General features: G+C 37.2%; 1 protein-coding gene across 1 annotated transcript; it reads left to right on the top strand.

Moving 5' to 3' along the window:
- Positions 1-9,548: 9,548 nt before the first annotated feature.
- On the top strand, positions 9,549-10,394 carry LOC129946195 (uncharacterized). The gene has a single exon (XM_056056291.1). The coding sequence runs from the start codon at positions 9,549-9,551 to the stop codon at positions 10,392-10,394; it is 846 nt and encodes a 281-aa protein (XP_055912266.1).
- The last annotated feature ends 3,494 nt before the right edge of the window (positions 10,395-13,888 follow it).

A 13,888-nucleotide genomic window follows, 5' to 3' on the forward strand; every position in this document is an offset into this window, starting at 1 on the left:
ATGGCTGAAATTTCAGGATTGTGATCTAGGAATCATTAACTTTCCATTGGTGTGCCTATCTTTGAATAAGACCAACTCTACAACAAGTTATCTGCAAAAATCCATGTCCAAACTTTAAATGCGAATATCTCGCTTAAAACTCATCTAAAAGGCATAAAAGTCGGCACCTAATGGACAATTTTTGAACTCCAATATTTCTTGATCTAGACCACCTAGATGGCTGAAATTTCAGGATTGTGATCTAGGAATCATTGCCTTTCCATTGGTGTGCCTATCTTTGAATAAGACCAACTCTACAACAAGTTATCTGCAAAAATCCATGTCCAAACTTTAAATGCGAATATCTCGCTTAAAACCCATCTAAAAGGCATAAAAGTCGGCACCTAATGGACAATTTTTGAACTCCAATATTTCTTGATCTAGACCACCTAGATGGCTGAAATTTCAGGATTGTGATCTAGGAATCATTCCCTTTCCATTGGTGTGCCTATCTTTGAATAAGGCCAACTCTACAACAAGTTATGGGCAAAAATCCATGTCCAAACTTTAAATGCGAATATCTCGCTTAAAACGCATCTAAAAGGCATAAAAGTCGGCACCTAATGGACAATTTTTGAACTCCAATATTTCTTGATCTAGACCACCTAGATGGCTGAAATTTCAGGATTGTGATCTAGGAATCATTCCCTTTCCATTGGTGTGCCTATCTTTGAATAAGACCAACTCTACAACAAGTTATGGGCAAAAATCCATGTCCAAACTTTAAATGCGAATATCTCGCTTAAAACGCATCTAAAAGGTATCAAAGTCGGCACCTAATGGACAATTTTTGAACTCCAATATTTCTTGATCTAGACCACCTAGATGGCTGAAATTTCAGGATTGTGATCTAGGAATCATTCCCTTTCCATTGGTGTGCCTATCTTTGAATAAGACCAACTCTACAACAAGTTATGGGCAAAAATCCATGTTCGAACTTTAAATGCGAATATCTCGCTTAAAACGCATCTAAAACGTATCAAAGTCGGCACCTAATGGACAATTTTTGAACTCCAATATTTCTTGATCTAGACCACCTAGATGGCTGAAATTTCAGGATTGTGATCTAGGAATCATTCCCTTTCCATTGGTGTGCCTATCTTTGAATAAGACCAACTCTACAACAAGTTATGGGCAAAAATCCATGTGCAAACTTTAAATGCGAATATCTCGCTTAAAACGCATCTAAAAGGCATAAAAGTCGGCACCTAATGGACAATTTTTGAACTCCAATATTTCTTGATCTAGACCACCTAGATGGCTGAAATTTCAGGATTGTGATCTAGGAATCATTCCCTTTCCATTGGTGGCCTATCTTTGAATAAGACCAACTCTACAACAAGTTATGGGCAAAAATCCATGTCCAAACTTTAAATGCGAATATCTCGCTTAAAACGCATCTAAAAGGTATCAAAGTCGGCACCTAATGGACAATTTTTGAACTCCAATATTTCTTGATCTAGACCACCTAGATGGCTGAAATTTCAGGATTGTGATCTAGGAATCATTCCCTTTCCATTGGTGTGCCTATCTTTGAATAAGACCAACTCTACAACAAGTTATGGGCAAAAATCAATGTCCAAACTTTAAATGCGAATATCTCGCTTAAAACGCATCTAAGAGGCATAAAAGTCGGCACCTAGTGGACAATTTTTGAACTCCAATATTTCTTGATCTAGACCACCTAGATGGCTGAAATTTCAGGATTGTGATCTAGGAATCATTCCCTTTCCATTGGTGTGCCTATCTTTGAATAAGACCAACTCTACAACAAGTTATGGGCAAAAATCTATGTCCAAACTTTCAATGCGAATATCTCGCTTAAAACGCATCTAAAAGGCATAAAAGTCGGCACCTAGTGGACAATTTTTGAACTCCAATATTTCTTGATCTAGACCACCTAGATGGCTGAAATTTCAGGATTGTGATCTAGGAATCATTCCCTTTCCATTGGTGTGCCTATCTTTGAATAAGACCAACTCTACAACAAGTTATGGGCAAAAATCCATATCCAAACTTTAAATGCGAATATCTCGCTTAAAACGCATCTAAAAGGCATAAAAGTCGGCAGCTAGTGGACAATTTTTGAACTCCAATATTTCTTGATCTAGACCACCTAGATGGCTGAAATTTCAGTATTGTGATCTAGGAATCATTCCCTTTCCATTGGTGTGCCTATCTTTGAATAAGACCAACTCTACAACAAGTTATGGGCAAAAATCCATGTCCAAACTTTAAATGCGAATATCTCGCTTAAAACGCATCTAAAAGGCATAAAAGTCGGCACCTAATGGACAATTTTTGAACTCCAATATTTCTTGATCTAGACCACCTAGATGGCTGAAATTTCAGTATTGTGATCTAGGAATCATTCCCTTTCCATTGGTGTGCCTATCTTTGAATAAGACCAACTCTACAACAAGTTATCTGCAAAAATCCATGTCCAAACTTTAAATACGAATATCTCGCTTAAAACGCATCTAAAAGGCATAAAAGTCGGCACCTAATGGACAATTTTTGAACTCCAATATTTCTTGATCTAGACCACCTAGATGGCTGAAATTTCAGGATTGTGATCTACTCTACAACAAGTATGGGCAAAAATCCATGTCCAAACTTTAAATGCGAATATCTCGCTTAAAACGCATCTAAGAGGCATCCCATCTAAAAGGCATAAAAGTCGGCACCTAATGGACAATTTTTGACCTCCAATATTTCTTGATCTAGACCACCTAGATGGCTGAAATTTCAGGATTGTGATCTAGGAATCATTCCCTTTCCATTGGTGTGCCTATCTTTGAATAAGACCAACTCTACAACAAGTTATGGGCAAAAAATCCATGTCCAAACTTTAAATGCGAATATCTCGCTTAAAACGAATCTAAAAGGCATAAAAGTCGGCACCTAATGGACAATTTTTGAACTCCAATATTTCTTGATCTAGACCACCTAGATGGCTGAAATTTCAGGATTGTGATCTAGGAATCATTCCCTTTCCATTGGTGTGCCTATCTTTGAATAAGACCAACTCTACAACAAGTTATGGGCAAAAATCCATGTCCAAACTTTAAATGCGAATATCTCGCTTAAAACGCATCTAAAAGGCATAAAAGTCGGCACCTAATGGACAATTTTTGAACTCCAATATTTCTTGATCTAGACGACCTAGATGGCTAAAATTTCAGGATTTTGATCTAGGAATCATTCCCTTTCCATTGGTGTGCCTATCTTTGAATAAGACCAACTCTACAACAAGTTATCTGCAAAAATCCATGTCCAAACTTTAAATGCGAATATCTCGCTTAAAACGCATCTAAAAGGCATAAAAGTCGGCACCTAATGGACAATTTTTGAACTCCAATATTTCTTGATCTAGACCACCTAGATGGCTGAAATTTCAGTATTGTGATCTAGGAATCATTCCCTTTCCATTGGTGTGCCTATCTTTGAATAAGACTAACTCTACAACAAGTTATGGGCAAAAATCCATGTTCGAACTTTAAATGCGAATATCTCGCTCAAAACGCATCTAAAAGGCATAAAAGTCGGCACCTAATGGACAATTTTTGAACTCCAATATTTCTTGATCTAGACGACCTAGATGGCTGAAATTTGAGGATTGTGATCTAGGAATCATTCCCTTTCCATTGGTGTGCCTATCTTTGAATAAGACCAACTTTACAACAAGTTATCTGCAAAAATCCATGTCCAAACTTTAAATGCGAATATCTCGCTTAAAACTCATCTAAAAGGCGTAAAAGTCGGCACCTAATGGACAATTTTTGAACTCCAATATTTCTTGATCTAGACCACCTAGATGGCTGAAATTTCAGTATTGTGATCTAGGAATCATTCCCTTTCCATTGGTGTGCCTATCTTTGAATAAGGCCAACTCTACAACAAGTTATGGGCAAAAATCCATGTCCAAACTTTAAATGCGAATATCTCGCTTAAAACGCATCTAAAAGGCATAAAAGTCGGCACCTAATGGACAATTTTTGAACTCCAATATTTCTTGATCTAGACCACCTAGATGGCTGAAATTTCAGGATTGTGATCTAGGAATCATTCCCTTTCCATTGGTGTGCCTATCTTTGAATAAGACCAACTCTACAACAAGTTATGGGCAAAAATCCATGTCCAAAATTTAAATGCGAATATCTCGCTTAAAACGCATCTAAAAGGCATAAAAGTCGGCACCTAATGGACAATTTTTGTACTCCAATATTTCTTGATCTAGACCACCTAGATGGCTAAAATTTCAGGATTGTGATCTAGGAATCATTCCCTTTCCATTGGTGTGCCTATCTTTGAATAAGACCAACTCTACAACAAGTTATGGGCAAAAATCCATGTCCAAACTTTAAATGCGAATATCTCGCTTAAAACGCATCTAAAAGGCATAAAAGTCCGCACCTAATGGACAATTTTTGAACTCCAATATTTCTTGATCTAGACCACCTAGAAATTTCAGGATTGTGATCTAGGAATCATTCCCATTCCATTGGTGTGCCTATCTTTGAATAAGACCAACTCTACAACAAGTTATGGGCAAAAATCCATGTTCGAACTTTAAATGCGAATATCTCGCTTAAAACGCATCTAAAAGGCATAAAAGTCGGCACCTAATGGACAATTTTTGAACTCCAATATTTCTTGATCTAGACCACCTAGATGGCTGAAATTTCAGGATTGTGATCTAGGAATCATTCCCTTTCCATTGGTGTGCCTATCTTTGAATAAGACCAACTCTACAACAAGTTATGGGCAAAAATCCATGTCCAAACTTTAAATGCGAATATCTCGCTTAAAAACGCATCTAAAAGGCATAAAAGTCGGCACCTAATGGACAATTTTTGAACTCCAATATTTCTTGATCTAGACCACCTAGATGGCTGAAATGATTGTGATCTAGGAATCATTCCCTTTCCATTGGTGTGCCTATCTTTGAATAAGACCAACTCTACAACAAGTTATCTGCAAAAATCCATGTCCAAACTTTAAATGCGAATATCTCGCTTAAAACCCATCTAAAAGGCATAAAAGTCGGCACCTAATGGACAATTTTTGAACTCCAATATTTCTTGATCTAGACCACCTAGATGGCTGAAATTTCAGGATTGTGATCTAGGAATCATTCCCTTTCCATTGGTGTGCCTATCTTTGAATAAGACCAACTCTACAACAAGTTATGGGCAAAAATCCATGTTCGAACTTTAAATGCGAATATCTCGCTTAAAACGCATCTAAAAGGCATAAAAGTCGGCACATAATGGACAATTTTTGAACTCCAATATTTCTTGATCTAGACCACCTAGATGGCTGAAATTTCAGGATTGTGATCTAGGAATCATTCCCTTTCCATTGGTGTGCCTATCTTTGAATAAAACCAACTCTACAACAAGTTATGGGCAAAAAATCCATGTTCAAACTTTAAATGCGAATATCTCGCCTAAAACGCATCTAAAAGGGATAAAAGTTGGCACCTAATGGACAATTTTTGAACTCCAATATTTCTTGATCTAGACCACCTAGATGGCTGAAATTTCAGGATTGTGATCTAGGAATCATTCCCTTTCCATTGGTGTGCCTATCTTTGAATAAGACCAACTCTACAACAAGTTATGGGCAAAAATCCATGTTCGAACTTTAAATGCGAATATCTCGCTTAAAACGCATCTAAAAGGCATAAAAGTCGGCACCTAATGGACAATTTTTGAACTCCAATATTTCTTGATCTAGACCACCTAGATGGCTGAAATTTCAGGATTGTGATCTAGGAATCATTCCCTTTCCATTGGTGTGCCTATCTTTGAATAAGGACCAACTCTACAACAAGTTATGGGCAAAAATCCATGTCCAAACTTTAAATGCGAATATCTCGCTTAAAACGCATCTAAAAGGCATAAAAGTCGGCACCTAATGGACAATTTTTGAACTCCAATATTTCTTGATCTAGACCACCTAGATGGCTGAAATTTCAGGATTGTGATCTAGGAATCATTCCCTTTCCATTGGTGTGCCTATCTTTGAATAAGACCAACTCTACAACAAGTTATCTGCAAAAATCCATGTCCAAACTTTAAATGCGAATATCTCGCTTAAAACGCATCTAAAAGGCATAAAAGTCGGCACCTAATGGACAATTTTTGAACTCCAATATTTCTTGATCTAGACCACCTAGATGGCTGAAATTTCAGTATTGTGATCTAGGAATCATTCCCTTTCCATTGGTGTGCCTATCTTTGAATAAGACCAACTCTACAACAAGTTATGGGCAAAAATCCATGTTCGAACTTTAAATGCGAATATCTCGCTTAAAACGCATCTAAAAGGCATAAAAGTCGGCACCTAATGGACAATTTTTGAACTCCAATATTTCTTGATCTAGACCACCTAGATGGCTGAAATTTCAGGATTGTGATCTAGGAATCATTCCCTTTCCATTGGTGTGCCTATCTTTGAATAAGACCAACTCTACAACAAGTTATGGGCAAAAAATTCATGTCCAAACTTTAAATGCGAATATCTCGCTTAAAACGCATCTAAAAGGCATAAAAGTCGGCACCTAATGGACAATTTTTGAACTCCAATATTTCTTGATCTAGACGACTTAGATGGCTGAAATTTCAGGATTGTGATCTAGGAATCATTCCCTTTCCATTGGTGTGCCTATCTTTGAATAAGACCAACTCTACAACAAGTTATCTGCAAAAATCCATGTCCAAACTTTAAATGCGAATATCTCGCTTAAAAACCCATCTAAAAGGCATAAAAGTCGGCACCTAATGGACAATTTTTGAACTCCAATATTTCTTGATCTAGACCACCTAGATGGCTGAAATTTCAGTATTGTGATCTAGGAAACATTCCCTTTCCATTGGTGTGCCTATCTTTGAATAAGGCCAACTCTACAACAAGTTATGGGCAAAAATCCATGTCCAAACTTTAAATGCGAATATCTCGCTTAAAAGGCATAAAAGTCGGCACCTAATGGACAATTTTTGAACTCCAATATTTCTTGATCTAGACCACCTAGATGGCTGAAATTTCAGGATTGTGATCTAGGAATCATTCCCTTTCCATTGGTGTGCCTATCTTTGAATAAGACCAACTCTACAACAAGTTATGGGCAAAAATCCATGTCCAAACTTTAAATGCGAATATCTCGCTTAAAACGCATCTAAAAGGTATCAAAGTCGGCACCTAATGGACAATTTTTGAACTCCAATATTTCTTGATCTAGACCACCTAGATGGCTGAAATTTCAGGATTGTGATCGTGTTTTTATACAATACCTGGAGCAGATGTTGTAGAAGATAAAGAAAAACGTGTTGACCCCTACGGCATATTAATAGAAAAACTTTGTGAATATTTCGCACCAAAACAACATGACGCATTTGACAAAAATTAATTTTGGAGGCTGGGCGTTGTAATTTTGGTAAAAGTGAAACCGAAAGCCGCGAAATTAGCGTTATAGACAAGACAATTCTCCTAGCCCCACAGGACTTACGCGAAAAGTTACTACAAAAAGAAACCTTGACTTTAGATGATATCATGAGAATGGTAAATTCTTATCAGGCTGTAAAATATCAAGCTAGTCAAATGACTGTTCATGGTAATAATTCTGCAGAGATTCAAATTAACCCGAAAACAAGAATGGATTGCACGCGCTGTGGGTCAAAGAGTCACCAAAATAATGATTCAAAATGTCCTGCACTTGGCAAAGAATGCAGGAGATGTAACGAGCCAAATCATTTTGAGATTAAATGTCAAACAAAACTTAACCTGAACGACAGAAAACGGAAAAGATATGAAACGGTGACTGACAGGCGCAACAAGTTTCAGAAAGTTAATAACGTAGATGATATCTTCCTCAAAAAAAATCAAAACTTTATAGCTAACGCAGATGATCGAGATGAAATGGTGTTAGTTCGTATTGGAGGTGTTTTAACTGAAGTGCTTGTTGACTCCGGAACAAGAAGGAATTTAATTGACGATGCAACTTATGAAAAATTAAAGCGACAAAATTTGAAAGTAAACTACAAACAAAAATCATCAGAATACGACCTTAAAGGTTACCTTAAGAATTCTGATCCTTTAAATGTTCTGAAGGTCGTTGACACCACAGTATCTATAGATGATTATGGAAAAATTATTGAGGAAGATGCTAGGTTTTATGTCCTAGGTTACTCAACATCAAAACAGCTAGGTATTGTTAAAATTGGGTTGCCAAGTACTCTTATAGAACCAACACATTACATAAAGACAGATGGTAAACGTCCTTTTCCAAAAATGAAGGCAGTTAAATTGCAGATACCAATAGATAAAGGAGTAACACCAGTGCAGCAACATCCAAGACAACCACCAATTGCATTACAGATCAAGATTGAGGAGAAACTAATATCACTTTTGGCTATGGATATAATTGAAGAAGTGAACGATTTTAGCGAGTGGACATCGCCTTTGGTTGTTATCGTGAAATATAATGACGATTTAAGGTTAGTGTCGACACGAGGCGGGGAAACCTGGCAATTAAACACGGAAACCACCTAATGCCAACATACGAGGATTTCCTTCACAGACTTAAGGATGCCAAATATTTCACGAGACTTGACATTAAAGATGCTTTCCATCAAATTGAACTGGATGAATCGAGTCGATATATCACAACATTTATAACACATCTGGGAATGTTCCGGTACAAACGATTGATGTTCGGTTTATCGTGTGCTCCAGAGATGTTCCAGAAAGTCACCGAACAAATATTGGCGAAGATTCCAAATGCCTTAAATTACATTGATGACATCATAATTTTTGGCATTCGTCCATTACAAGCAATTTTCAATTCTACATCTAGACCATGTGCTCGTATTGAAAGGTGGGTGCTACGACTACAATCATTCGATTTCACTGTTGTGTACAAAAAGGGTAGGGAAAACATTTCGGATCCATTATCCAGATTGGCAACAAGTGGTGATGACAAAGAGTTTGACGGAGACAGTGAGTTTTTTGTTCTGGCGATCTTAGAATCAGCGGCTATAGACATATCTGAAATTGAAGAAAAGGCTAAAATGGATCCAGAGCTGACAGCGGTAAAAATTTGTTTACAGTCAGGTCAATGGGATTCTGCCGAAGCAAAACAATACGCACCTTTTCAGTCCTATTTATGTGTAATTGATGATTCACTTGTCCGAGGAAACAAACTTGTTATTCCAAATGCTCTTAGGCAACGTATGCTTACTTTAGCACATGAGGGCCATCCGGGAGAAACTAACATGAAGAAACGATTGCGTGATAGAGTCTGGTGGCCAGGTATTGATAAGGATGCAGAAAAGTTTGTAAAACAGTGTGAAGGTTGTCGCTTAGTGGGATTACCATCTCGACCGCTACCAATGCAAAGGAGGGAATTTCTAACAATGCCCTGGTGTGATATTGCTATTGATTTCTCAGGACCGTTGCCAAGCAGTGAGTGGATATTAGCTATTATTGACTACTAAAGCAGATATATGGAAATCGAAATTATGTCCACGATCACAGCAGAAGCAACTATTGGGAGACTAGACAACATTTTTAACCGATTAGGGTATCCAAGAACAATAACACTGGACAACGCAAAGCAATTTGCAAGTGAAGAATTTGAAAGTTACTGCAAGTCAAGAGGTATAATTCTCAACTTTATTACTCCTTACTGGCCGCAAGCCAATAGTGAAATAGAGCGACAAAACAGATCACTCAACAAACTTTTAAAAACAAGTAATGCTCTGGGACGTGATTGGAAAGCTGATTTGAAGGATTATTTAATGTTGTACTATACTACACCGCAGGCAACAACAGGGAAGACACCCACAGAACTTATGTATGGAAGAACAATTAGATCCAAGATACCATCGGTAAATGACCTGGAAACAGCACCACCGAACACAGACTTTGCAGACAGAGATACTATCCAGAAAAGAAAGGGTAAGGAAAGTGAAGATTCTAAACGACACGCTAAAGAGTCTGAGATTGAGGTTGGGGACACAGTGTTGGCCAAAAGGACAGAGCCGTTAAGGACGTTAGATACTCCTTTCCAACCTAACGAGTTTACGGTTTTGAACAGAACTGGACCAAAGGTAACTATAGAAGACAAAGCTTCAGGTTCTCTTTTCGACAGAAATGTTGCTCATGTGAAAAAGGTATTGCCGTTGTCAACACCAGTTGCAGAGTGTTTGGATATGTCAGAAGATAATAACGCAGATGGCAGTTTTCAAGAAATGGCAATTGAAAAACCCAGACGTTTCAAAAGAGTGCCAACGATGATGATTCCGATCTACAAAAGAAAGGGAGATGTGGCTTGTGTAAACGTCTGCTGATGATTAATAATTGAGCCCAAATGAGAGTTGGGTAAGAATAAGTGGATTCATTATTTAGATTAACGGACTCGAGAAATAAAGTAACATTTTTGATAAAAGAAGAATATTGTTTTTTATTTTTAATTTAATAGAATTGACGATCACCACAGTTTGCACTGTCATTTTGACAGCACACGCAACAAATACCTTTCAAATCACAAGAAATGAGTTTGTTGTGATTGTCGTCTGCTGATTGTTTGTGGCAATATTTTATAAAAAAAGTAAGTCGAATAATACTTGTTTTAATATATAATTGTGATTATGTTCTAATAAATATAAAATATTTTATAAATGGTTGAAAAACAAAATTAAAAAAATATCTGATCGTCATGATGGCAATGAAGGAGCTAGACACTTGCGTATGTTATTCCACTCTACATTTTGTTTTGAAAATATAGCAGAATTTGTTTGCGATGTAATATGGCTTGATGATGACAAGAAGAATATTTAATCGATATGATTTGCAATTGTTTTTAAAATATTTTTTTTTTCCAGAGAAATCCACCAGAACCTGAAAGAAAAACAGCCCTCTTCCTCCGCCTTTAACTACATGCAAAAACCCAAGAAAAAGAGCACCTAAATGTCCGACTTTGGAAACATCTGAAGAGCTTTTAAAAAATGAATTGAGCAAGTGGAGACGGAAAGGCTGACGAGAAGAAACTGGAGTAGAAAATGGTTCTCAGTTTGAATCTGCAAGATTTGACGGATAATGCGTCTACCAATGATCGAGAATTGTGCCTTTAAATTAATTTAGCTCCACTCGAAGTTGATTGGTAGGATGATTGTCTGTAAAATCTAACTGAATCATACCAAGAGTCATTAATATTTTTTTTAACAAACATAAGTACAAATACTATTTTGAAATTAATTTATAAGCGTTATATTTTTGTTTCCAGTCCGGACTTAACTTTATTTTTTGTGAATTTCTTTGTAGGATTTTAATAAGAATAAGTATTTAATTTAGTTTTAAAACCCGAACAAACGTATGTACCTTCTTTAAAAAATCATTAATAAATAATTCTTACTCAAAATTTTTGCTTTGTTTTTATTTTTTCTCTCAAAAATTTCGAACCATTTATTATTTCGAACTCTCAATAATTCGTAGTGTTTTTCAACAACGGAGAAAGTCGACTGTAAAAATACAGTTTGAATTAAAAGGCAAATATCAATTAAAATATGATCTTAGTTTTATTTTATTATCTATTAAAATAAGTTTTGAATGGATATGTTTCAATACTAACGCCAAGTCAGTCTTCTTCCGTGCACCAAAGCATCATCATTGTCGTTATCATTCGATTTAAAATCACCATCAGCCATAATTCTATCCGAATCATCTAAAAAACGCAGTGTTGATAGAAAGTTATAAGTATATGCATTTTTGTTTGAATTTCTTTCTGTACTATGTATCATTCGAAAAAACCCGAAGAATGTAGATAGCAACTATCAAAGCCTTAGTAGTTTCATAGCTCAGTTGTATTCCGTTGAAGCAATATCGAAATTTATTTTTAAGATACCCTAACAAACATTCTATGTGGTTCCTAGGCTTCTATTGTACCGCTGTTCTGGTTCTGAGAGAATGGCAGAAACTGTAAATGTCGCCAATAACATTTTCGATTCTGGGTACCCAGAATCAACAAGAACATCACCTCCATGTAAATCCATATTTTGTACGGTGGTATATGGAAGATTTTTGCCATATTCTGGAGTCTTGGGCTGAACCTCTCCAAAGCGCAACAACGTGAGTAACGCGCTGACTTGCATCACAAACAACCTAAAAGAAAAGCAAATTATTTGAGAAAATACAACACTTAAGATACTTCTATGAGAAGAAAACTTTCCAATATCAACATTTAACATTTGGTTTTAAGACTTAAACCAAATTCTTTTCCCACCATGGCCTCACCATATACATTAGGAATGATGTTGCTTATCAGCTCTTACCACAATATGGCCTTTGCACCAATTGATATATTTAATTAATTATATGTGGTTTAAATTCTCCGTAAATAAGCAAATCATTCGCTACTGCTTCCTTTATGGAAGCCCAAATTTAGACAGAGTATCAACTTCTCGTGAATTTGATGCTTTGTCTGATTCCATCCAAAGAATTGTTTCGTCCTATCCTCGCACTGAAATCGTTGTTACGGGCGATTTCAATGTACACAATTCTTCATGGCTTCAACATTCAAGCCAGACAACACCCGATGGAGTGTGTGCAGAAATCTTCGCTGAGTTGAACCACCTAACTCAGCTAGTCAATGATCCCACCCGAATATCGGAAGTTGAAGGTCGAGCAGAAAACACTCTTGACTTGTTTCTTACCTCTGACCCTGATAAGTACACTGTTAGTGTTCTATCTCCTCTAGGCACATCTGACCATTGTGTTATATCAGCAAATTTCTCGTGTCAAAATTGTTCCGTTAAAGAAAGAGCTCCTAAGAGAACCGTTTGGCAATACGAGAAAGCCAACTGGGACGGTCTAAATAATTACTTCAGGATCTTTAACTGGTCACTATGTTTCCTCGATAGTGACGTTGACGCCAGCGCTGATATGATCACAAGTTTAATTCTTCTGGGAATGTGAACTTTCATACCGAACAGGGTTAAAAGTATCAGACCCAAGGAAAACGCAAGCTGTAAAGAGGTTATTAGGGCCAAAGAGGTTAGTTTCCGTTGCTATAAAGCCAACCGTATTGAGGGAAGCCGGAAAAAGTTCAAACAAGCCAGGAAGGCCTGCAACGCCCATATTCGACAAACCAAATTTTTACATGACCAAAAGTACGGCAAAAAATACTGCAACGTCCCAAAGGCAGTGCAAATTTTTGGTCATTTGTAAAAAACTTGAGGAATTCTTCCCCTTCTTCGGTTCCTAAACTCGTTGTCAATGACACTCTTTTTTTTAGCTCTTTAAAGAAAGCTAATCTCTTTTTGCTAGGCAGTTCGCCGCCAATTCTACGCTGCCAGTGAGTGTCATGACTCCGCCTGTACTTGAGTGAGTAAGTGATTCTATGGGACCAATCTTTTTTCGCACTCGTACTGTGGCAAGAGTTCTAAGAGATCTAAACACGCATAAATCCGCTGGTCCGGATGTTATCCCCGCTATTGTTCTGAAGAGGTGTTCTTCAACACTGGCAAAACCACTGCGTAAGCTTTTTCATCTGTCCTACTCCTCAGGTCTCGTTCCGAGTGGATGGAAAACCGCATTTGTCCAGTTTATTCCCAAAAAAGGCGAATCTTCCTCGCCCTCTAACTACCCACCGATTGCACTTACGTCCCTTCTTTCCAAGGTCATGGAAACGCTGATTAATTATCAGCTCAAGAAATATCTTGAAGATCGAAAGCTTCTTAATGACCGGCAATACGGCTTTCGTAGCAATAGGTCCACTGGTGATCTCATGGTTCATCTCACTGAACAGTGGAGCAAATCTTTACATCGTTATGGAGAAAGTAAGATT

The sequence above is a fragment of the Eupeodes corollae genome, chromosome 1, assembly GCF_945859685.1.
Source record: "Eupeodes corollae chromosome 1, idEupCoro1.1, whole genome shotgun sequence".
NCBI classification, from domain to species: domain Eukaryota; kingdom Metazoa; phylum Arthropoda; class Insecta; order Diptera; family Syrphidae; genus Eupeodes; species Eupeodes corollae.

Excerpts from the sequence above, each read along its gene's own strand:
- LOC129946195 (XM_056056291.1), top strand. The coding sequence starts at position 9,549 with ATGGAAATCGAAATTATGTCCACGATCACAGCAGAAGCAACTATTGGG.